General features: G+C 43.3%; 1 protein-coding gene across 1 annotated transcript in view; it reads left to right on the forward strand.

The window, feature by feature from the left end:
* Positions 1-22,918, forward strand: part of TARS1 (threonyl-tRNA synthetase 1) — a 271,600-nt gene extending 248,682 nt beyond the window's left edge. The window contains exons 18-19 of the mRNA XM_085630784.1: positions 1,487-1,601; positions 21,195-22,918. Coding sequence (XP_085486910.1) covers positions 1,487-1,601; positions 21,195-21,343 — 264 coding nt within the window. The 3' untranslated portion in view covers positions 21,344-22,918. The remainder of the gene's footprint in view (positions 1-1,486; positions 1,602-21,194) is intronic.
* The last annotated feature ends 3,805 nt before the right edge of the window (positions 22,919-26,723 follow it).

Below are 26,723 nucleotides of genomic sequence, written 5' to 3' on the forward strand. Positions count from 1 at the left end.
AACTATTCAAAGCTCGCCCTGTGGTCGCCTGACGGCGGACTTTCTCCAAATTAAAGATGAATACTCAATGGAGCCCCTCCTGGATGATATCCAACCTAGCTCAGCTAGAAAACTCTACATGCAGTTCAGAATGGGAATTCTGCCGCTTTCTGGCTTTACTAGCAAATGGTCCGAACCCGACCACTATGGATTCCCTGCCTGTAGTTATAAGAAGGAGACCGATAACATGTGCTTTTTTTCTGTCCTACTTACAGAAGAATACGCCAGCGCTGGCTCATCCAATTATGTAAGAACCTAGGTTTCATCCAATGTGCTGTGACATACAGAGTTCTAAAATATGATACTTATGCCCCTATCGTTTTCGCTGTTTCCCGTTTCCTAAACTCCATGTGGCATGCCGGCGGACCTTTTTAAATTAGTAAGCATGTTGCTACTACTTTGTATATACACAATTTTAATGTTTTTACCTGGGATAGTAGCCCAATTTTATCTGCTTTTAACTTCCTAGGGATTTCTTTCTGTACTTATTCCCAATCTGGCCCATTCATTATCAAATGTGCGGTTTTTCGCAATGCAGTAGCTTTATGATTGTGTATCATTCATGATTTAAATGTATATACTGTCTTTTTATATTCTATGTAACTGTACTTTTATGGTCATTGAGACCGAAATAAAGTTATTGAATGGAATGGATAAGGAATTTGGGGTTGGAATGGTTTAGCATACTAAGTTTTCGTGACACTCCAGCAGACGTTTTGTTCCCTATGCAGCCTTGACCGAAGAAGAAATGCTGAAAGACCTACGTTTTTTTATTAGCCAGCATTACAAGATGCTGATTAATAAACAATATCGGTCTTTGAGTAGACTGATATGTTGCTGGGCCCTAAAGCGTCCTAAGCTTGAAAATATTCATGCTAATGCTGTTGATGCAAGGCTGCACCACAGGCGTTTCAAAGGCCTGTTTCTTTTAACAAAATCTACAAAATGACAGTGCAACATTTGTTTTTAGCTAGAAACGTGTTTGATGGGGAGCTGGTTCACAGTTTGTTCAAACTATGCTGAACAACATGTATTGTCTGAGCCATGTGGGGCTGGTCCTGCTGCCTTCCCACAGTACTTTTAAATTGTGAATATCAATGCAGGCAAATGTATGAAAGGGCAGAGGATACCAGAATGAGATTATGTGTACCCTATTGTCATCAAGGCTTTTATTCTTATACCTTTACTTTTACTTTCTTTTCTATGAGATGGCCAGGTAGGCACGGTCCTGTATGTATTTGAGCGTTTGTGACTTTTACTGCTGCAGCAAGTGCTCTTGTTCTTATTCCTACTAAGGTAATAAATCCCAGGCATATAAAGGACCGAGAACAGCAACGTGCATGTTAAATTACATTATTTGTGATAGTCTGTGGAGGCTCTGGTGTCGAGCTACTTAAAAATATGCCGACTTGACAATTTTTAATGAAATGTTATAAATGTCATCTAGGTTAAAGAACAGTTCCATGATGCAGGATTCATGTCTGATGTTGATCTGGACCCAGGTTGCACTCTGAATAAGAAGATCAGAAACGCGCAGCTTGCACAATACAACTTCATTTTAGGTAAAACAAGAAGTATAACTTCTGTATTAAAACATAATGTGATGTACACAAGGCGATACGGGTTCTATATATTGACCAGATAATTGTGTTTTTGTGCAACTTGACCTTTAGACATATTCGCAAATATGTTAACTCGACAACCGCCGATTGTTATAAATAATTGATTGAATACTGTTTTTCATGATAAATATATGATAGGATTTTTGCATTAAAACAATGTTGTCTTTTAGCTCTCTCTCTCGCTCTCTCTCTCTGTGACATCAATCTAATAATAAAAAAACATTATGTATGGCCGTTTGAATGAACTTTGCACCCTACTATGTGTGCTGAAAAGATACGTCGGGACCAATTGTTGTTTATACTGTATTGATCCCCAGTTCCTTGACTTTGTCTGGGATAACCCCATTAGTATATGATGGTAACTTAAATACTCCAGCATTTTTTAATTGATTGTTGCCTAAATGTGCACATTTGTAACAAATTTAATACAATTTTAAACTTGTGAAATCTGTCATTGTGAAAGGTTAGTGTATACATTCCCAACTGATGAACAGCACTCGGTTGCTATCCAGCTACTTTTGCACTGTATAAATACCAAACCATACATTTCTCCTTTCCATTCCTGGAGTCTTTCCCCCTGAAACGTCCTTATCTCTTACTCATACATTCTTTCGAAGACATTTAAGCTAATAGAAGAACTCGCTAAATTTTGAAACTAGTTCTTTTCATACCTCGCAAAATTTGAATAGCCAGAATAAATCTTGGGTTGCCGGTCTGGGGACAGGTACTAAGTGGGATGCATTGTATATGTGGCTAAATCTGTGTAGATTATTATCCCAGTAGTCCTATATTATAGGTTATTTACTAAGATGGTGATGCTACTTTTCCCTTTCTTTTCACAAGATATTGTGAGCCAGTCAGTCTGCCCGCTATGATGCCAACAAGGTCTTAATCTATTTAAAGCAAACGAGTTATACATTGTGGATTTATTTTGTCATAATTTGTGTACGATAGTGAAAGAAAGTGGATTATTAGTCCACCACAAGTAATAATGTCACTAATCTTGTTGGGTCCAGTAAAGTTTTGAGTAATTTAAACACTCCACTCGACCCTTATATCTACAACACAAAGCAGACAGGCTTATTTAAGAAAATATGTAAAGCATAAAGTCGGACCAAAACAGTAAGGGGTAAAAAAGCACAACACAAAAATCCCATTCCAATTTATAAAAAGGAATATTATAATGGACAAAAGGACAGCAAAAAAACAAATATTCAATTAGGGGACCGGAGATATACATTTTTTTAAGGTTTAAAAAACAATATCACCCAAAAGCGCCACCCGCACGCAACTAGTTGTGCTTGACTGGAATCAATAGTAAGGTTTAAGGCCAACCGTGGTGGAGTGCACGTCAGATACATAGGCCGGATGGGTTCTGGCTGGGACGTTACCTTCACACCTAAAACATTTACAAGATTTCCAGCAGGGCACGGCTGTAGGCAGTACCCGAAGATGGGCTTGTTGACCACCACAAGGTCACAGTGAAGCCATCGACTAAGGCAAGAAAAGTTAGACATTCACACCCAGGATGTCATTGATGTCAATGAGATTCTGCTCGGCATCAGACCAAGTGAAGGTTCCTACCTTCGGACTTAGACTCTTTTTTGGAAACAGGGACAAGTCTGAAGCCAAAGAGGGTTCGACATTGCCAGATGCTGGTCTGCGTCCGGCCAGCTGAATCAGATTTGCTGCTGTGTAGAAGAATGTAACTGAAGCTGCGACAAAGTCAGGCCACTGGCGATACACACACGGCAGATTGGCTGGCACGTTGGTCCAGGTCCCATGATGGTTCTCCAGGCAAAAAGTTAGCAAAAAAGTCTAAGTCTCAGGTTTTAAAGTGAGACAGGAGAAGTACACACCAGACAGGAGGAGTACACTCTTGACACCAAGTTTCTAAGTCTCAGGTATTCGAGTTTGGCAGGAGGAGTACACTCTGACATCAGCAAAAGCTTCCAGGGCCACAGGAACAGCACTTGGGGGGAGAGGTGTGGGGGGGGTGGGGGGGGGGTCAGGGCTCACTCCACAGAATCCACTAGCAGGGTCCAGGACAGGCCCAATTGAGAGCTCTTCCAGGAAAGTGGGCTGCTTGCAGCTTTTGTGTCCCTGTGGCTTAACAGGAGGTCAGCAAAGTGACCTTTGGCGTGCACTTATTTGGTCCAGCCATTAGGGTTCTTCTCACAGGTTTCATCAGCAGGTGCAGTCATTCTTAGGTTCAGTAGTGTTCAGAATAGGGTGCCACTTTTATGTCTGACAATAGCCTGTGGGTGGGGGAGAGGGCGTGTGACTCCTGGACCATCCCTCACCAGTAAAGAAAAGGTTCCCAGAGGTAACCCAATCCACTTTTGCAGCAGTTCCTATATGCCCTACCGCTCTCAATCCCACAGTGCCTCTCTCTACTAAATTCAGGGTGGACCCTTCTTCCACTGTGCCCACCCTAGAAGTGTGACCAGGGAAATGGGCAACACCTTTGTGGTGACCGCTCAAAACCGATTCCGGGGGTACGTTCTCTCCCTCTGGGCCTTGGTGTCTGACTTGCAAGAGAGTCAAAGAAATGGGGCAGGCCACTCACTTAAATACATCTGTCTGTTACAGGGTAGGCCTCTTTGAAGTTAATAATGTTCCTGGGCACTGCTCTGATGGACATCCTGTCAGAGGTACAGGACACCTCCCCATACCTAAGGCATTTGTCTCAGGTCTTGGAGCAAGATTACTGCTCATCAAGGAGCTCTTCAGCTCCTCTGTGACAGTTGCAAGCTCATGCAGATGGGCTTTTGAAGGCTTTAGGCATCCAACGGTGACTTGTAAAATATTTATTACAAATCCGACCTTTACCAATGAATTGAGCTTTCAATAAATATATTTAAAAGTCCAAGAAGTACCTTTTTAGCTGCTTCCTAGGTGGAGAGGACACATTTTAATTTTAACATTCACTCCCAGTGCTTTCCTATGTAACAGATAACCATGCTACAGTGAAAATGGCTTTTGAAGCTACGTTACTGTAAGGGCATGTTTTACATTAAACTTTTACATGTTCTAATGTGAAATACCTTGCAACCTGCCTTACTGGGTATTAAGGCTTACTTAGGAGTGACTTATTAATATTTAAAAGGAGAGTTGAGAACTGTTATAAGGGGTTATTTTGACAGATCGAATTTCCAGTTTTAAACCTGCACAGCCAGGTAACTAGTGGCAGGCCTGCAATCGTGTTTTGCATTGTCACTCTGATGGTGGCACTATATATGCTTCAGTCCACTAATGACATTTAACTTCAAATCAAATCAAAACCCCTTTATTCGATTATTTAAAATCATAAAAGTATGCAATACATTAAAAAACAGTTAGAAACATAAAAACATTTTCATTGTTAAAATACAGTTAATCAAAGGCAATAAACTTATAAAGACTAATTAATTTCCTCCATTAGGGCTGCCTGTCTATTCCTCCTACTCCTAACAGATGCAACGAGAAAGCTGGCAACACCAAACATGATTACAGGGGATTCCATTAATTGTAAAAACAGTAATGCAGGTTTAGTCTGTATAAAGGCTTTCTCTTTCAGTATTGGGAAAATAAACATTTTTCTCGCTTCAAGATACAGGGGGCAAAAAAACATAAAATGCATGGTATCTTGGGGAGAGAATTTATCACATTTACAAGGAGTCATGTCTTCCGGCCTAAACCAACCCTTTGAATCACTTAGTACTAGGTGAATCTGATTAAAACGAAATTTTGTCAGTAGCCATCTATGAAAAGAATTCATAACTGTAGACAAATAAGGTTGTGTGGCCAAGGACAAAATAAGCAAGAAGTGAGCCCTGACTGTTGGTTTACTTAACTCCTGGGCTTCTCGCTCAGCTTCACTGTGCTTAATATAATTTATTTTGACCCACTTTAAGTCAGCTTTACATAAGCCTTCAGGATTGCTAAATATCTCTGGGCGCCCTAATTGCTTAGTTGACGATTTAATGTAGGACAGCCACTGGATTTCCTTGGTGTTATCTAGTTTAATACAATCCTTCAGGATTTTATGATTTAGCGTAAGATTCGGATTAGTCCAAATTCTGATCCATAACAGGATTGGGGCAATTTTTATTATGTCAGTAATGTAGCCTATCCCCAACTCTAGATGGACCGAATGGGTCGCTGCAGATTGTGGGAGGCCGAGTAAAGCACGTAAAAATTTATTTTCTTCTCTTTGTATGGGATCAGATTTAATGTACCCCCATATTGCAGCCCCATACCTAGCAATTGAAATAGTTTTAGCTTGATATATAGCTAAGATAGCCTCACAGGGCTTTCCTCCCAGTCTTTTTGCAAATCCCAATATTGCAGCCGAGGAATTTCTCACAGCATTTACCTTTGTAGGGAGTTGTGGTACCCAGGTTCCTTTATCATCAAAACCAACTCCCAGGTATGTAAACACTTTCACTCTGGAAATTACTTCCCGCCGCAGTAAAAGGTTTTAACATGGTTTTTTCCCTTACCTAACGACATGATGTGTGATTTACCATTATTGACCAAAAGATCCAATGATTTCATAAAATCCCCAAAGGAAACTAGTAAGCTTTGTAAACCGAGAGGAGTCCGAGCCAATAAAACTGCGTCATCCGCGTAGAGGAGTACAGGGATGGATGTTCCTCCCATACGAGGAATATCAGGAGTAGCTGTTAGCAGATTATCTTCCAAGGAGTTTATATACAGTGTAAATAACATCGGGGCAAGGATGCAGCCTTGGCGCACCCCTCTACCAGATTTAAAGCTAGCGGTACATTTCCCCTCCTGGGTCATCCTTATTGAAGCTCTCAGGTCTTTGTGTAGATCGGCCAAAAAATACACAAGGGGACGGTCAAGTCCCAGTTCCAAAAGCATAGACCATAGCTTTGACCTGTTAACCAGGTCAAAAGCCGTGGACAGGTCCATGAAACCTAGAAAGATCGAGCCCCCTACAGCTTTCGTGTATTTGGATATAATTAAGTGTAAATTAAGACATTGGTGCTCTGTGCCCCTCCCAGATCTAAAGCCATACTGGGCGTTAGTTATTATAGCTTTCTCCGTAGCCCAATTTGTTATCCTAGCTAAAATAACCTTTCCTAAGATTTTAATTGAGGAATCCAGCAAGGATATAGGCCTATAGCATCTGGGATCTCCCCTTTGGCCCTTCTTAAACACGGGGATTATGATTGAACGGGACCATGACTTCGGGAAGGCTGTAACAGCCGCGGTATTAAAAACGTTCATCAGTATTTTAGCCCAGTACTTAGGGTTAGCCTTGAACATATCAGAGGGCACCCTATCAGGGCCTGGCGCCTTGCGCCCAGCCGTTCCCTCAATTGCTTTCTCCACCTCCTCTATGTTAAAGCTAACGGGTATCGTAGGAGGGTTAGAAATTGGTGCCTCAAAGGCTTCCAGCTCTATGTTACTCCCATAAATTTTTTCAAAGTGGCATAACCAGTCCTCCTCTGGGATGTTCAGTTCTAATATAGAGTTCTGGGTGCCAGATAACAGGGGAGTATTGATAATTGCCCAAAACCTAGAACTATCTTTCAAGATAGCATTCTCCATTAGAGCTGCCCACGCATCTTGTTTAATTTCCTTTTTCCGAGCCTGTATTGCATTTGCGTACTCTTTCCTCAGCTGGGTAACTAGCCATTTATTCCTAGGACTATCGTTAAGAGCCTTTTTAAGTAAATTATGGGCTTTAGTACAATTATGGTTGAACCAACCAAATGCAGGTTTATTTTTAACAACTCGGCTATTAATTGTAAGATCGTTGGCCACTTGAGAGCAAATGGCTTCATAGGATGCTATTACGTCCCCACCATAATAAAGCGGGTCTGTACATATATTTAAATCCGGGTCGACCTCTGTTATAATAGAGTGTAGAAAATCTTCGGGGGTGACCTTGCTCCAATTTAACCTCCTCCCCTGGTCTTTAGCTTTTACATCGACTGTAACAAGTGGCAGAACTGTATTGACCATGAGGGAAAAACCGTTAACCAATACAATTGCCACCGGGTTGTGGTCACTAAAAGAAGAGCGAATGGCATTATAAAAAATCACATATCTTAAAAGTTCTGGAGATAAAAATATATAATCTATGATGGATTCACAATCCCTGGCATTATACGTAGGAACACGGTTGCTCTTATCGAAGAACCCTGCCTCATACAACTCATTATTAGACAAGAGAATCTCCAATGCTTCCCCCTTAGAACTATGTTCAAAATGCTGAGGGGATGCGAAATCTGGACCATCATTATCTCTGTATTGGCAGTTTAGATTACATAAGTGCACATTAAAATCTCCCATCAGGATATAATGACAAAGTGGTATGATTTACCTTATAGGTTTCTAAAAAGTTTGACAGAAAATGGATATGCTCATTTGGGAACTCCCCTTGCTGTGAATTATAGCAATTGACAAGAATTAACTTAGTATTATTTGCCAAGCTTGCTTCCAGTATGAGACAATTATGGGAGGTACAAACAACCTTTTTGACTCTTCCTGTAATGTTTACTGAAACCAGAAACATAAGACCTCCTCTGTCTCTCCCTGATATCGAGCTCAGAGCAGGAACAAAGTAGGATGTATAACCGTCAATCCAAAAGTCACATTCCTTATCCCATGTCTCTTGGAGAGCAACAATATCATACTGTTTAATAAAGGTTAACCAGCCGTTATCATCCCTTTTTGACCGCAAACCCGCAATGTTCCAGCTTAACAACTTTACCTTTTCCCCCATACCATTGGCAATACTAGCAGAATTGGGTTGAGGGTTTTCATTACTCATTGTTGCTTGTGCAGATTCCATATACCCAATTCACCGAGCTATCCCTTCCCTGGCCCTCAAAGTCCTCGCATCAGTCACAAGCCTCTAGGCCCGAGAGTACCCCAAATCTATTATGAGTGATGATGTTGGAATCAGTCCTACAAAGGTTATCAACATTATAGACCTGGGAGACTACAGGGGTCTGAGGCTCACTGAAAGTGAATGGTCTAAGTCTCACATGATTCAGGGGCGCTTTAATTAAATGCGTATAAAAATAACCCAGAGGGCGCGCACAAACGCTGTTTGTGTCATAGACCAGTGAAGCTGCCCGTAACAGAACTGTAGCGACATGTTGGGGGAATTTAAAATTTACTATTATGCAATCCCCACTACAGTTCTTTCGGGACGGACCAATCCAATTGGTTCTTCTGGTTGATAAAATTTGATCTGAAAAATTAATCGGGAAGCCACATCTTCTGTTAAGCCATGACACTGTTTTATTTTTTAGTGACTCGTGCGATTCCTCATAGGACTGTGCATAGTGGCTATCTGGAGGGGGAACATTTGTTAAAACAACCACATAAGGTGCACAGTCAGGGGGAAGATTTATGAAACCCTTTTTTCTTCCCTGTCTAAAATTTGAGGGACCCTCTGGGCCTAAAAAGGATTGTTTTGTAGGACCATTTAATGGCGTAGGGGCAGGGGGGACGATTACGGGTGCAGTAATTTGCTGGGTGGGTTGCTGAAGGATATCTTGAATAGTTCCCTGCACGGCTCCAGCAGAACCCTTTACAGGTGCCATGACTTTTTTGGCCATGGCCAGGTGAGTCGCTACCAGATCTCCTAGCCTTTTGACTTCCGAGTTAACAGTATCTAGTTGGAGCACTAGGGATTGGGTGTACTCAGCTAACTTGGCCTCAAATTTGGCTTCTAAAGTACATACTAATAAAGCAAATTGCTCCGGGGATAAATTTATACAAGATGCATTATTTCCTTCCTGAGGGGCAATTCCGGCAGCACAGCTGTCTTGAGCTGGAAGGGAAGCTTCCGCTCTTTTTTTGCTATGCTTACCCCCGCGTTTACTTTGTTGTTTCCTACAGGCTGTCACTGGTCTGGGGATCAGCGGGGCTTCCTCTCTATCAACAGTAGATATGTCAAGATGTTCCTCTTGAGACTCAGGAAGGACCTGGGCTTCAACCATTGTGACCACCCGATTGCCCAGGCCAAGTGTGTCATCTCCTGGGCTATCCACCAAAGAATTAAGGGTAGTTTCGGAAGAGGCAGATGGACTCCCTCTGCCGAGTGAGGCTCTCCGATCATTGTTAATTTTATTAACCATTTTGACCAGGTAGTTATCGATTGTGCCTGCCCCAGATATAAACTTATCATGGTTTGCATTAGGCATAATTAATACCAGGTAACAACCCCTTGCCAAGGATATTAAAACAATAAAACAACAGCAAGATAAAGATATCTTAATACCAGGATATACAGATACGTGGCAACGATGTTCACACTAATAAATCATCAAACAGGGTCCGCACTGTAAGAGAGTCTCACTTGGACACAGTGGAAGCAGGCAACGAGGTCAGCGAACCAAAATCCGTGGCCCAGCCCGGCCTCCTTCGGCCCCAGACGGCCCGCCCTTTGCCCGGGCTTAGCCCGGCGTCGCCCGCGCGCGTCCCGCGATGCGCAGGGAGCCTCCTCGGTTTTACCGCCTCAGGGCGCGGAAGTGGGTGTTGTTAGGGGGCGGTAACCTCGCAGGGAACTGTGGGGGATGGAGTCCGCTCCCTCCACGCAACAACCGCAAGGGCTCCTGTGGCGGCGGCGGGAGGGAAAACAAGCCCGGTCACAAGCGCCCAGTCCTCACGTCTTGCCAGCAACCAGCGCGACTCCTCTACTGCCCCAGGTAAGCGCCAAGCACACAGGTAGAATTCGTAGGTTCACTGAATCAGAAGCCAGCATTTACGATGCACAAAGACACAAGTCAATGAAAAATATGGGCGGAGAGAGGGTGGTGCTTCAAATCCATACGCCAATACTGCATGCCTGCATTAGAAACCCTTACAAACGTCCTGCATCGCAGAGTTCACCATTCGCGAATACGAATACTTGCTGGTAAGATGTCACCAGTCGACACCTTCATTGCTTCTTCCTCCTGATCTACAGATCACCTTCGTTAGAGACCCTACAAAGGGCCTTGGAATAGCCAAATGGCAAATCCAGTCATATGTTGGTAAGGGTAGGGAAGAACCATCAATCGTCAGAGAAGTAAATGAAAGGGGTACTCCCTCGGGAGCCAGAGTGCTGACATTTAACTTACAGGACCTGGGCGCACTATGTGTCATATACAAGGGGTATATAGGTGAGTTAAAAGTGACAATTAGAAGTATTGTCATTTTCACCATGTTTTAGGGGTCAGAGCACATGGGAAAACGCCTTTACGCCGATGTTTTTACTTCGTAGTACATTTTCCATGCATTTTTTGGATCGTAAAGACTGTTGGCACGCAAGTCTTTACATTGAAACACGAAACCACGCATTTGAGGATAATTTAATGAAGGTGCATCCAGGGAGACCCCTCCCTCCCCCCACCCTCCCCAAAAAATATAACATGTTCAATTACTAACAAATGTGTAAACGACAAATGTAATTAACCCCTTCTGTGCCACGCCCTTTCCCCCTCCTGTGCCGGGCGTTTCATTAGTGGGTGGGGTTCATGACGAGATAGTCTCGTCATGGGCACAGCGCGACCGTGCTCCATGACGAGACTATCTCGTCATGGGCACAGAAGAGGTTAAAAAATGTGTTATGAGTTAATGTATAAATTTTCAACAGAAGGTGGCAGTGTTACACTGTGATAGAATTTTTCAGAGGCAGTAAGTGTGGAAAAGGTATGCGTGGTAGTGGAATGCGTGGTGTAGGTGTTTGAAATGTGAATGAATGTAAATGCGTGGTAGTGATATGCGTTGTGAAATGTGCGATGTAAAGACGTGCATGGTGAAGGAAGGCGTGGTAATGTCATACAACCGAGCACATGCACTGGAGCCTGGCTGGCAGAGTCCTAGTTCAGAGTTAAAAAAGAAAAAACAGCAGCATCAGTCAACAAAGGGAGTAATCAGGCAAAAAGAGGCATTTTCGGACACGTAGGCAGTGTCAAAGAAAGCCATTTTCTAATGGAATGTGACTTGAATGGATTTCCTGTTATCCAAAATCTAACAAATCTTGAGTGCTTGCCCCATTGCGTGATCCTATGTAGGCTAATGCATAAATGATAGCTTTACTAAACATTACAATACATTTGTAGGACAGTGCTCCTTATACACATCGATATATATTTTAAACTCCTTGTTTGGATTTTTAATGCAGTGACAGATTCATATGGGGGTCCAGAGTTTCTCACATGCATTCTTTTTCAGACTTAACCATTCTTAATCCGTTTCCCTTTTTGGGCAGAGTAGTACTTCTCTGATATCTCTGCAAAGTTGGTAAATCCCAAACGATTATGTGTCTAGAAAAATAAAATTTCTACACTGTAGGATTCTCACTGATGATCATAAAATGTAGAATAGCCCCACCTGTGTGCGGAGACCATGGAACATTTATTTATCTATTCATCTGAAGTTGGATGTAACAGTCTGATGGCACCTTCATAAGTCTGTGACAGGCTAGCTTGAACTGCATTTTTTCTGCCGAAAACTACAGTAATTTGGTGGCTTTGTGGGGAAGGGAACTCTGAGTTCTCAGCTGTGATTGGCTGAAGTTGGGATGTTTTAAAATGAGGCTTAAAAGTTACTTAAGTGAGTTTTCTGTTCTACGGAGGTCTATGGTGATGTTTTATTACTGCTATTTCTTATGTTACCATGGGACTCCCACCATGACGACGGGGAAGATTCAGGCTTGTGAATCTATAAAGCATATCAATACTGGAGAACCACAGTGTACAGGTAAGTAACTTGTTTTATATATGCCTTCACATTTTGTGAAGTGTCCCTCCTATAGAAAGAAGGCAGCTTCTGACCCACGTGGACTATGTTAAGTCTGTCGGCTGCATTCACATTCTGCTAAAGAATTTCCTTTTTGTTGTAAAATGACAAAAGAGCGCTGTAGGAACATGGCTCAGTATATACTATGCACAAGTAAGGTATAGTGTGTTCAAAGTAAAGGGAGTAGCCAGAGGTATATCAGAGGCTAAACTAGTTAAGTACTAACAGCTCTCTTTGTGGTTGTGTGGGCGAGCAGTTAGGCTTATCCAAAGGGTCTGTTAAGCTTGTATTGTATTCACGCAATCAAGGACTGTTTACACACACTCAGAGACAGAATCCAGACCAATTAGGTAAGTATAATAAAAGTTGTACTTAGGTTTTATTTTAGAACCAAGTAGGACTTGGCACAGATAGGTAAAATATACTCTGAAATGCAAGACTGTTAAAGGAAATGCAGTTGTGCTTGAATTCGCAATTGTTACAGGTTTGTGTCACTTTAAAATGCAGTTTGAATTGTACAGTAAGTATTTTCAGATTACTTTTAAGTTGTTTTTGGATTACTTTGAGTACTGGGGGTGGTATGCCTAGAAACCACACCTTAGGATCTCACAATACAAGGTAAGTACGATGTTTTTATACTTTGCAATTGTGTTCTCTTTTCTCCATACAACATAACACTAAGAATATTTTTACGCCCAAAATCTTTTATCATGGGTTCCTATGGGAGAAAAGTGTTAGCGGTTTTCCAGGTATCTGCACGACTTGCATGTGGGTATTTTAAGGGTCAGGACCAAGGTTCACAAAGGTCTAGATGGGCACTCGAGTCGCGGCACTGGAGCAGCCGGGTGCAGAGTGCAGGAGCCCAATGTTAGCTAAGGGGGCCTTGGGATAGGGACTGCTGGCTAGCAGGCCACTCTGTTGTGGGAGCCAAGCTCCTGGGGTTAAGGTCCGCTCTGAAGGGGCCAACGACTGGCACATGAGCTGCACCACCAGTGGCACTGGAGCGTCAGGGTGTAAAACGGGCGTTAGGACCCTGTACTTTTCAATGGAGACCACCGGCTGGAGAGATAAGTTGGGATCTTGGGAGATGCCGGGATACCGTCGGTTTGGACACGCAAGGTCGTGGGATGTCAAGTGCAGGGGTGTCTTCTGCTGTCTGGTTTTCTTACCAGCTCTAGTCGCAGTCCGGGGAAACCCTTCAGGTTGATGCTGCAGGCATCGTCATGAGGCTTGAGGGAGGTTGGGGATGACCAGATCCCAGGTCAGGATTGCTGGAGAGACCTTCTTGTGGTGTTGGGCCACTCCAACTCGGGCCGTGAGCGTACAGTGCAGAGTGGTGCAGGATCACAGAGTCACTAGAATCAGGTGCTCATGGTAGACAGTCTAAGAAGGTTGCAGGTTAGGTCCTCCGGGCTCTGGAGGTTGCTGCCTGCTGGACTCGCCGGGTTCTTGCTGTAGGCAGGTTGTAGGCAGGACAGGCAGGTAGGGCTGGAGCAAAGTGGGGGCCAGAACCGGTGGGAACCAGTTGCTGGGGGCAATTCCAGTTAGGTATTGCTCTGGGGAAACCAGTGTGTCTCTCACCATAGTGACTCTGGCACCTATATCCCTCAGGGCTTCTATCTTAGTCCCATTTACTATGGGGTACTGCATGGTAATTAGGAGGCCAGATGGCCAAAGTGGCTAACCATCCCTCCCCTTCAGGGTCTTAAACAGCCTCAGTGTGCACCTTGATATGCTCTGGGCACACTATCGATCCCATCTGGAGATTTACCATACCAGTAGGAACTGGTGGGGAAATAGGAGCTGGTTTGTTGGGACAGGCAGCATCTCCAGTCCGGTGTCCCTTCTTGTTACATTGGAAGCACAAGGCCTTTGCAGGGTGGGCTGGGAAGAGTGGATTTTGGGGGCCTTTAAAATAATCTTGTATTCTATCTTTTGGATTTCTCACCCTCTTTCCCCTTGGGAGGTTTTGTCACCCCCTTCTTTTGGTCACCCCCAGTGGTTGTCTTGGTTACCCTAATCTTGACCCAGTGGTCCGCCTTCTTTCCCAGTATTTGGGGAGAAATTGGACCTAGGTCTACCAGATGCTGATGCAACTTTTCATTGATGCAGTTACTTAAAATGTGTTCTTTCATAAACAAATTATAAAGACCATCATAATCTTGCACTTTGCCTCCAGTCAACCAGCCACCTAGTGTCTTTACTGAATAGTCTACCAATTACACTCAGGACTGACTCTGGGATTTCTGAGCCCCCCTGAACCTAATTCTATGCTCCTCAGTAGTGAGTCCAAATCCCTCAATCAGGGTGCCCTTCATGAGTTCATAGGATTCAGCTTCTGCCCCACTTAGGGTCATAAGTCCGTATCTGCTCTTACCAGAGAAGAGTTCCCACAGGAGTGACCCTCAGTGAGACTTCCTCACTTTCCCTCCTACACAAGCCCTCTCAAAGGCTGTGAACCACTTGGTGATATCATCACTAGCCTCAAATTTAGGGCCAATCCGTTAGGGAATTGCTGCCACCATTGATGATTCCTAGGCCCATCTCTGCTCTCTCTTTTTCTAGAGCTAGGAGCCTAGTCTCTAGGTCTAGTCTTTTGGGCATCCTTACTAAAAGGAGATTCTACACAGTGAAGTTGTCCTCACCGTCTGGTATGGAGTTGGTCCTACCTCTGTAGTAGCCAGACCCTGTACCTCTTGCGTGCGAAGGGTAGGACACAAAGTTCCCTTCTTCCCTAACTAGTTGAGGTGGTTGGTCTAGGACTTCATCACCCTCATTATTTTCCCCATTCTCTTGAAGGTCTTCACCTTCTTCTGTGGAGTGGTTCCTTGCATGCCCTGCCAGGAACTCCTGTAGTTGTACCCTGGTAGGGTTGGATCCAGTTATTATCTGTTTAACCTTACAGAGAAGCCTTAACTCTCTAACCTGTAGGTTGGAGTAAGGGGTGAGGTTGAGCTCCTCCGCCATATTCCCCAGTGGGAGTCAGCTGCTGGGGGCAGCAAAAGGCAGGGACAGCTTCCAAAGGCGGCCCAGCCCATTCTGTAGGAGAAGGCATGACACCTTTGCCTGGATGGCCTTTGTTTCTTGACCCAGAGAGCTGAGGCTCTCTACCCAGGGGTCCAGAAACCTGTCTGGTGGTGGCAAATGGCAGGCAGCCATTCAGGAACCACACCAGGGCTGGTTGATTTTCAGGGGGGATCTCTACGATGTCCTCAGGGTAGTTTTAAGGATGCAATCTTCTTTTCTTCTCAAGGTCGTGTTAGATTTCCATGTAATCGAAACTGTTCTCTTCCTGCGTTGCTTTTCCCCACCTGAGAGATCCCTCCATTCTCCAGATTTCACGAGTCCTAAAATGTTATTTAGACAAAACTAAATCCATTAAGAAAACAACACATCTCTTTGTTAATTATGACCCTCTATGAACAGGGTTATCTTCTCTAAACAGACTATAGTTCATTGGTTTATATTGTACATTAAGTTATGCTATCAGTTGGCAAATAAACCTTTACCCAGTTAACCAAGAGCACACACCACTAAAAGGGAAAACCGCATCTGTCGCTTGGGTCAGAAATTTGTCTTTCAGAAATATGTAAGCCTGCAACTTGTAAATCAATTCATACGTTCACTAGACTTTATTGCCTTGATGAAGATTCCAGAGCTGATCCTTTAGTGGGTTAGGCAACTTTTTGACATTTATTTTATTGCCGGACCCAAAGCCTCTATTCTTGTTTGTATGTATTTCTTACTCTTACATAATGAAGGCCGCAGCGTGGCCATGCCAAAGGCAAGCCAGTCTGTGCACGTCGGCAGCTAGACCATACCCAGTGCCAGGAACCCTGGCCCTCCTGCCACCTACTGATACTCCACCACAGAGCTCTTAGTTTCTGAAGGCTGAGATTGTGTGTTTTCAGGAGACACACGTTGAAGCAAGCAGACTGGAGGTTGTTGAGCTTGCAGGCTTTCAATTGATTTCTACCACTTTACAGGGGACACGGACAAGAGGGGTGGCAGTCATGGCACGCAAAAGGATAGCCAGATTTCCGCAGTCTAGCTCGGACAAAATGGGAAGGTGGGAAATTACCCAATGTTGTATGGAGCATAATCTGTTTCCCCTGTGTTCTGTGTATGGTTCAGTACTTGATGATCCGGAGTTGTTTGAATGGCTGAATGTCAAATTAGTGGGATGGCTGCTCCCCTCAATAATATGTGGAGATTTTAATATTAATATAAATCCTCAAAAAGATGAACAAGGGGGACGGGGGTACCAAGGCCTCAAACGCAACGTTTTTAAATCTTTATTGCAGCTATGCGTGCTTCATGGGCTGTCAGATGTCTGGGCAATGCAAGAATCTGTGGGACTGGATTATACTTACTTTTCTGTTCCACATTAAGTGAACGCTAGGTTGCATTATTTTTATGTCTCTCAGGAACTAGTACAGTCCTGCAAGATATACAAATAACCAAGAGTCATGTCTGATCATACCCCCCTAGTATTAGAAGTGAATATCCAAGCTAAGCCATCCCTGGTGGGGCGATGGACGTTCAACAGGGCTTTGCTCTGTGAGGAGGTTTTTATTCAACATGTGAAGGTTTAGATCTCCAGGTTTATTGAGGAGAATATAGGGAGTGCCAATAACTATGTAGTCTGGGATGCCCTCAAAGCTGGAATAAGGGGGAGGAGACATCTAGCTATGGCTGGGCGACCCAGAGGAAGGAGAGGAAGCTTCTGCAAGAGCTATACACGAAATTAGCGGCCGCTGAAACACATCTGATTGAGACGATTGTAGGAGGGGGAGATATGGAAAAAGCGCAATCTAGAGTACTATTTGGGAAATCCGCAATCATAGATATTTCAGCTAAAAAAATCTGAGGGGAGATATATGGCCTAGCGTAGCAAAGTATATGAATGAATGAAAGGGTGGGTCAATTATTGGCTGTGCGCACCAGGGAAAAGAAAGATGAGGGGGACATTGTTGAAATTAGGGATTCGATTGAAGGCCTAGTTTCTGAGCCTGCTGTAGTTCGTTCCTCGTTTAAGAGGTTTTACCAGCTGCTATATACCGAGGACACTCACAGTGAGGACAAAATAAGAGAGGAATATTTATTGGGCCAGCTTGAGGAGCGACTATCCCTTGAGGAGAAAGGGATCTTGGAGGCTCCTATAATGGAGGATGAGGTAAGGAGGGCAATTGACTCACTTTCAGCAGGGTAAGCAGTTGGAACAGACTCAATCCCTGGTGAATTTTACAAAAAATGTGCACCTTGCCTACATGAATTCATGAGGGAGATGTTTTAAAGGCCACAGTCAGGGGGGTTGCTCCCTGAGTCCTGGAAGTCGGCCAACATAGTAGTGTTTCCAAAGAAGGGCAAGCGCATTAACGAGCTGGGATCATATCGCCCGATCACGCAGGTTAACAGCGATATTAAGATATATGCTAAAATTCTAGCTAGCAGATTGGTTAAAGTTATTAAGAGGCTGGTTTCTCCTGTCCAACATAGATTTGTATCTGGGCCTGGTACGGTTGACCATATCCGGAGAACCATTGCTTTATGTGACTCTTCAAGGGTTGCCGGAGACTCAATGGTTTTAATCTTATTGGACACAGAAAAGGCCTTCGATAGGGTCTCCTTGCCTTTTTTGTGGGCGGTTATGGAGAGGAAAGGTCCGGGCAGGGGTTTTATCAGTGCCGTACAAACCATTTACCGGGATGCAGTTCCTCGAGTAGTGGTAATGGGTGTTATGTCTGATTTAATTAAGGTCACGCGAGGCACACGACAAGGGTGCCCCTGCTCCCCCTTGTTGTTTGCCCTCTATATCGTTCCTTTAATTAGGAGGATACAGGGAAACAACGGTATCCCAGCTATGTATAATAAAGGAGGGAACACCAAGATTTTAGCTTACGTGAACAACTTTGCAGTAGCTACCCCTATCCCGGGGGATGCCCTTACAGAAATCGAAAGGGAAGCAACCAACTTAACCAAAGAAAGCTGCAAATTGTGATGAATGGCATGGCACAATTGGATGATGATCAAGTAACCCCGAATGCCAAATATCTTGTTGTGGAGATTACGGCAAACGTGGATAAAATTGTTGAGCTGAATTTGAATCCACTGCTTTGGAAATTCAAAACAGACTTTGCCAGATTGAACACTTTGAAACTCACTTTAGATGGGTAGAGGTAATGCTATTAAAATGGTATTTTTACCAAAACTCTTATACATCTTCAGAGCCATCCCCCTAGATATCATAAGTCGTGGTTCCAAGCTTTAAATCAGCTGATCTCTAGGTTTTTATGGGCTGGTTAATGCCCCCGAAGAGCCTTAAAATTCATGACTCTCCCAAGAGACCGGGGAGGATGGGCTGTTCCCAACTTTCAATTGTATTATTGGGCAGCAATAGTGCAGCAGATGGCAGGACTATTGGTGGGGGACATGGCAGTGCCATATATGAATTAATATTAGGAACGGAGCCTAGAGGTTGTCTTATGCGCCATATTGACTTTGCCTACTTTAAGAGGGTCAGATTTAAGATCTTGATTGGTGCTTTTAAGCTATGGACAGCAGTTTGGAAGAAACTCAGACTGGGCAGGGTTCACAGATATACTCCTATGTATAATAATGATTTACTGCCAGCTATCTTTCATGACGGCTAAATGAAGTATTGGGATGAGAGGGTATTGAAGAAAGTCGGGGACTTAGTTGTAGAATTGGGGTTACACCCTTTTGATGCAATCAAAGATAAATACTGGTTAGGGAACAGCCAATTTTTCAAGTATTTATAAATTAGAGACTTCTTGGATAAAAAGTCAGGGGAAACAGCTGGCTTCTCCAGGGTCCCTCTGTTGGATATATTGCTGAGGTCTCCACCCACGCTGGTTACAGTATATAAATTGTTAAATAAAGAAATGGTGGATGATTTAGCAAAACATATGGACCACTGGCAGGCCCTTCTACAAGCTGGGACTGGAGAATGTGAAGACTTGGCTCAAACAGCATTCATTGCTGATAATCTCCAGGGTCCATGTGTTTGCAACCTGTCCCAAGCTTAATACTTTTAAAATGGATATTGCTAAACGTCTGGGAGAACTGCTGGGATTTGTTATTGATCTGACCCATCCGTTGATAGTCTTAGGCGTGAGTGATCAGGATATGCCTTGGCCGACCCAGATATTGGCAAAACATTCACCCCCAATCACAGATCTGGGTTTAATCCATCGCTATTTTGCTCACCACTCCACCCCAGTTCAGACATGGCCATATGCAAATCAGTCTTGACCCTGTGCCTCATGGGAACAGTCCAGCCCGAACTGCCAAGCCATGTCTTTCCTGGACCGGAATCAAGCATCCTAGGACCGGTTTCGGGTTTTCACCCCTCTTCAGCCAGGATAGCTTGACTCCAGTGGCGTAGTGAGCACGGGACCCACGTCTGGGCATACCCTTCCCACGTAGGGCTAACAGCAAAACACACAAGATGATGGACGGAATGTTGGATATTGGCAAAACATGGTTGGGTAGATTTCTTGCGGTATACCGATGGGAGATGGCGGTTTATGCACGAAGGGGAAAAAGAGCCCGAAAAGGAGGCTCCAAAATCTGGGCTCCTATGAGGCAGTGGATTCATGAGATTGAGGGAGCTTTAGAACCCATTCCGGGATAAGTGTACGTATACTGTATATATAGGTTTGTGCTCTTTTGTTTTTTCTCTTTCTTTTTTTTTTTCTCTTCTCTTTTTTCGTTTTTTTTTTTTGCCCAAACATGTATGTTCTATAAAATCTGATCAATTTTAATTTGGTTTTGAATCAGGGCAGGGAGGGGGGTGGTACCCTGCAGGAAGGGTGAAAAACCTACTGTTGATGTTTTGCGGAATATATGTAAAAAATATATATATATATTAGACTTTTAAAAATGAAAAATGAAATGACAAGCTGGTGTACAGAAAAGAAATCTGAACTAATGTTTTGAGTCAACCATTTCTTTCAGGAAAACAGAACCTTTAAATTCTATAAACAAAGTATGCTTATCTTCAATAAAAGCAAATTCCGAAGCTAATAAACTGATGTTTGCTATCAAGATGATAGCAGTTCAAACGTATATTTAAAACTAATAGTTGAAAAATAATTTGTACTGATTTGGGGAGGTTTACTAGTGATATTATAGCTGCTGTGGCCACCATTTAAATATTTAGGCAAAAGCATTTCATGTTAATAAAGGTTATGACATTGCAACTGTTAAACCTCCCCGGTATGTTGGGATGGCCATTTCTGGTAATCCTGCATGGTGTAAATGTGTCTTCTTAAGCCACTATTATAGCACCCGCAACCACTGGGTCAACTGAGACTCTCTGCTCTGAAGTGGCTTCTGAAAAACAGTTTAGAAGCCAGGCATCTCGAAATGTATTCACAGCTCCTTAGGATCACTGAAAATCAAACAGAGTTACTAACAATGATTTTGAGGGTATATAGAAACAGTGCAAAAATGTGCAAAGCGGCTATTTCTTCACTCATGTATCATAATTAACACGCACCACAATATTTGTTGCACCATAATCCTGCTGCCTTATGGAAGCTCCGGCAAAGATTACGTAGCAGGGATTCCGTCTATCAGTATTTACTCCATTTTACCGAAGATGCACTTAGATGATAGATCCTATTGTTAACATGATTCAGACACTTTTTTTTATTACTGGCCAGCATAATTATTACTGCCTTCTATTTAAAATGTGATATTGAGTATTTATATCGGTTATATAATCTGTTTACTTTTACTTTGTGTTTTTAGTTGTTGGTGAAAAGGAGAAAAATTGTGGAACAGTGAACATACGTACCAGAGATAACAAGGTCCACGGCGAGCGCCCAGTATCCGAAACCATCGCGAGATTACTCGAGCTGAAGCAGGCTCGCGCCAAGCATTCTGAGGAGGAGTTTTAACAGCAGTGCGTCTGCATTGTTGGTTTTTAGTTAGGAAGAAATGGGAGTCCAGTGTTCTATCATGCAATAAGAAGCAGTGTGTTCACAGTGCATCTGAGATGAGGCATCACTTTCCTGAATGAGCCAACTGAAACAAAGCTATTGAATATCACTCTCGCAACTGACTCCAGATGGTGTTTGTTCTACGTCAATTACAAGTACTGTTCTCTCAGGGGTGATAAAGTGTGTCTTTGGACCAGAATTAAAATGCTAACTTGGCACCGAGTACTTGTGAATGAAATGTAAAATTAAGCCATCTTTGATGTACATTTTATATGTATATGGCATCCAAAGTCTTGTGGTTTGTAGATGTGATTTCGCACTTGTGAGGATGCAGATTACACACTGTAAAGTACTGCGAATTCCATATTTTAAATGAAAATACCACTGCGCTTCCTCATTGTCCTTTATTTTGATCAAAGTGTAAATGTCAGTCAATGTAAGGGCCTCTTTCTGGTTAATCTACCTGAAAAACGAGCAGCATTTCTAACAGAGGAAAGAAAATTGCCCATACTCAAATACGTTTGTCACATGTTACTGAATTAAAAGCTGGTGCACTTAAGAAATTTTATATAGTCCCTGTCTTCCTTTTTATATAAAACAGGTCAAATTGATAGCGTGCTAATGGAAAGTAGGTTCCACTATATTACTTTTCCTTATTAAATGCAAAGTTGCTAGTTTTTTCAACTTCATGAAGCTCCATGGTATGCTTTGCAAGCTGCTTGAAGTTGCGAAATTTCCACATTTTCTGAACATTGTGATAAATTCTAGCAAAAGATAAACTTGCTGAGAATTTCTTCATACCTATGCCATTAAGTATTGAAAACTCTCCCGACAGGTAAACGCTGAATGCATTTTTCAAATTAGCTTGCTTGATTAGTCAAAATTATCTTGTAATGTGCAGAAAAACGTTGCATATACAAAAGCGAACTTAAGCTGGGAAAATTCGCTGATCTCATAGTGTAAAAATCTGGTCGTTCACTGAAACTTTGCGCAGCTTTTTATAAATCATTATGTTTAAAATAATTTCTGAAGTTCTAGTACTTTTCTTTTTGAAGTTAAATTCAAGATCTTTATTTTACAACTCTTTTGGTGCTTTCTTTGAGGTGAAGTAATTCATATGTGCGCCTGCTGACCTATTAAGAACCGAAACTGCAATCTCTCTCAGCCAAATTAGAGCAAATAAAAATAGTCCAGGGGGTCCCACTATTCTCTAGCCCCACCCCTTCTCTGACCTCTTCATATAAAATCTTCCCTTTCTCACAAATATACTAAGAGTCCTAGTTCCTCTACATACTTGTGTTACAATTCAACAGTTCTGTTTTTAAACGATGTACTAGAATGGTGTATTTATTGTCTGCATTAATTGATAGCAATGTTAATAAATAACTTCAAGCTGTTCATTGGTTAAAGAAAGCAGACGGCTTTGAAATGTATAAGAAACTTTTGACATGCTATTGTACTTTTCCTTTCCACCTAGTCAATGATTATTACATTTAATCATACTTGCGTTAATTAAATACATTTGAAACAGCATTACGTTTTAATACTTTTTTTTTTTTTTACATTCTGGAGTTGAGTGATGATTTAAGCAGGTCTTTAAATTGTTGATAGAATACTGTATGGAATAACCGCATAAAGTAATGAAAAACAAACCCGTGTTCGAGGCATGTGAGCTGTAGATCATATGCTTATGCATAGATCACCATCTAGTGTTGGGTCCGGATGTTTGCACTTAGTTTTTTTTTTGAAGAAGTCTTCCTAGTCACGAGGTAGGTGACTCCTCCTTTCGGTGATAGTGCGCATGGTCATCGACTCCATCTTCAGATTGTTTTGTTCTGCCATCGGGTTCCGATGTTACTTGCTGTGCTCCGGTTCGACACCGATCCTTCGGTTTCCCTCGGTGCGTAGAACACTCACCCTGGACGGTATTGTTTCCGATCGTGTATTCCATTCTTTGTGTATCGTGTTTGTTTCGAAAGAACCCTCTTTCGATTAGAAAACTTGTGGTAGGCCGTCGGGCCTAACCGACTCCATTCGACTTGCTGTCGATGGAACTAACTCCCTTTTAAATACTGCCCTCGTGCCACACGAAATACCCACGCACCAACTCACTCAAAGTGTGCAATCTGTGTTTGTCAACAGAACACAAAGAACAGGACAGCGACGTGTGTAAGGTGTTCTGCTCCAAGAAAACACTTCACGACCGTCAGGCTCAACAACGCGACATGCAGAGTCAACACACAGGCTCCATTCTAGACCTCTTCGGACCTGAATCGGAAGAAGAAACCCGCGACACTATTGGTGCCGAGGAAGAGCAGGATCCGATCTCCGTTTCGGAGGAGCGTTCCGACCAGGATGAGGACATCCCGCATGGACAACGTACTGTCCCTTCTTCGCCCTGACTCCCAAAGTCAACCAGTTAAAAAGAAGGCTCCAGACCAACCCGCGCCCTCAGGCCCTGGTCGGCACCGAGAACAGGCTTCCGACTCCCCGCCTTCAGGCTCGGCATCGAAGCCCTCCAAAAAGCCTTCTAGCTCCGAGAAGCCCCACTCCAAGTCGGACACCGAGCCAAAGCCTTCGTGGTCGAAGCCCAAGTCCGGAACCTCACCTCACCACTCGGCACGAAAAACACTTCGGATCTGAAGACACCAACCCCATAGCCGCTAGGCACCAAAAACTTCAGCGCTGAAACACACTGATACTCCAAAATCACCAAAAAAGCACAGTTTAAACTATCCGCTCGAAAAACCAGACCCAAAACAGAAGGTGCTCTACATACATCCTAAAACTGGACATATTCTCACCAAGGTGACCCTTAAAAGGAGCACTGATACTGAAGAGGAATATCGCATTCCATTAAAACAGAGAACTGTTGGAACTGACCCATCCTCTCTTCCTCCTCCTCTCCCATCACCACCTTCTCCTCATTCCCTACCTGTACCAACTTCTCCTGCGCACTCACCACCACATACACCTGACAACCAACGTGACAGGGATGATAATGACGATGGCCAACCAGGACCTACAGACGACTGGGACGACTAAAACAGTGAAATGGACAATGACTCTGACCTATATATCCTACTAGATCCTCTCCACCAGAGAACAGTGTAGGTTATATTGAGTTACTAGGCAGGGCTGCCAATTACCATGGGGTGCAGCTCCACAAAGAATCCCTTGAAGACTATTTCCTCTTTGAGACACTCAACAGTACCCAAAATCTACACATATGTTAACCATGCTAAAGGGAATGATCAGGCATGTAGATGGCATATTTAAGGATCTGGTCAGGGCGTGTATCCTTACCCTTAGGGTGGATGAAAAATATAAGCCTGCACCATCTGATCCAGGACAGTTACCCTTAGACTCGTTGGTAGTCTCCAATGCACGTAAAAGGGCAAACTCCCAAACTACTGGAGATGCTCCACCCCCAGATAAGGAATCAAAGCTTCTCGATGCTTCAGGTTAAAGGGTAGCTTCTCAGGCAGCTAACTTCTGGCGCATAGCTAATACACAGGCGTTACTGGCAAGATACGACCGTGCACATTGGGATGAAATAGAACAACTCATGCAATTTCTACCCCAAGAACATAAATCTAAAGCGCAAGACCTAATACGGGAGGGACAATTGATTTCAAACAACCAAATCAGGTGCTCCCTAGATGCTGCTGACACATCTGCTAGAGCAGTGAACACTAGTGTACTTTTACGAAGACACGCATGGCTGCGCATAACTGGTTTCAAACCTGAGGTGTAAACCTCCATATTGAACACACCCTTTGATAAAGAGCATCACTTTGGGTCAGTAGTAGATTCTTCTCTGGAGAAGATGAAGAGATACTGAAGTGGCTAAATCAATGGGAGCTCTTCAATCTATACAAGGATGTGGTTCCATTCAGCGCTCCTTCTATCAAGCAGGGTCCAAAAACATTTCCACGTAAACTGCATCCACTTACAAGGGCAATAATCAACCCTTCGGCTCTAAAAATTACTTCAGAGGAGGTTACAGAGGTAGAGGTTCTAGCACAAGCACCTCTCCCTCCAATACAAAGCAGTGACTTGCCCACATTTCCCTTCGACCATCTAACACCTGTCGGGGGAAGACTGTCACATTTCCTACCAAAATGGCAGTCAATAACTACAGACAAATGGGTTCTTCAAATTATCCATTCTGGTTATTGCCTGGAGTTCTTCAACACTCCTCCAAACATTCCTCCAAAGTCACACAAACTTTCGCAGGGTCACCTACACCTCGTCAAACGAGGTATAATCCCTACTACTAAAAGGAGCCATAGAGCCCGTGCCACCACAACATCAAGGGTCGGGCGTGTATTCCTTTTACTTCATAATTCCCAAAAAGGACGGCTCTCTCAGACCAATATTAGATCTCAGAGAACTAAAGTTCTACATACAGTCAGACCATTTCCACATGGTAACACTTAAACAGGTACCACCTCTTTTGCAAAAGGACGACTTTCTGTCTACTCTAGACTTAAAGGACGCCTACTTTTATATTCCAATCCACTCTGCTCACTGCAAATTTCTCAGGTTTGTAGTAGCAGGTCAACTTTACCAATTCAAAGTACTCCCATTTGGAGTCACCACTGTCCCCAGAGTCTTCACAAAGTGTCTTGCGGTAGTAGCTGTACATCTGAGCAGACAAAGCATCCATGTCTTACCATACCTGGACGATTGGCTCATCAAAGCCAGCACGTATCAACAATGCCGCAAGCACACTTCTCTAACCATTCAGTTACTTCACCAACTGGGGTTTACAGTCAATGTGTTAAAATCACCTGCCAAAACTCAAAACTATCTAGGAGCCACCTTAGACACTCAAAGGGCTCTGGTGTTTCCCAACGCAGTCAGAATTCGAAACATTCAGGCGTTAATTCACCAGTTTCAGGCCAATCAGTCACTTCCAGCTCGAGTTTTTATGCAACTGTTAGGAATGATGGCGTCTTGCATCATGATCGTTCTCCATGCCAGGCTACACATGCGTCCACTTCAAGAATGCTTAGCCAGTCAGTGGGACCAGTCACACGGTCTATTAACAGATCTGGTGTTGGTAAGCGGCTGCACTCATCGCTCTCTGCAGTGGTGGAACACACAAAATTTGTCAAAAGGACGGCCGTTCATAGACCCGGTTCCACAGACCATATTAACAGCGGACGTGTCCTTAAGTGGCAGGGGAGCTCATCTTCAACAACACACAGTGCAAGGTTTGTGTAACCACCAACAAGGATGCTCCACATCAATCATTTAGAGCTGATGGCAATCTTTCTAGCTCTCAAAGCCTTTCAAGATCACCTGGCCGGCAAAGCTGCCTTAGTTCGAA

This window comes from Triturus cristatus, chromosome 2_1 (assembly GCF_964204655.1).
Source record: "Triturus cristatus chromosome 2_1, aTriCri1.1, whole genome shotgun sequence".
Classification (NCBI taxonomy): domain Eukaryota; kingdom Metazoa; phylum Chordata; class Amphibia; order Caudata; family Salamandridae; genus Triturus; species Triturus cristatus.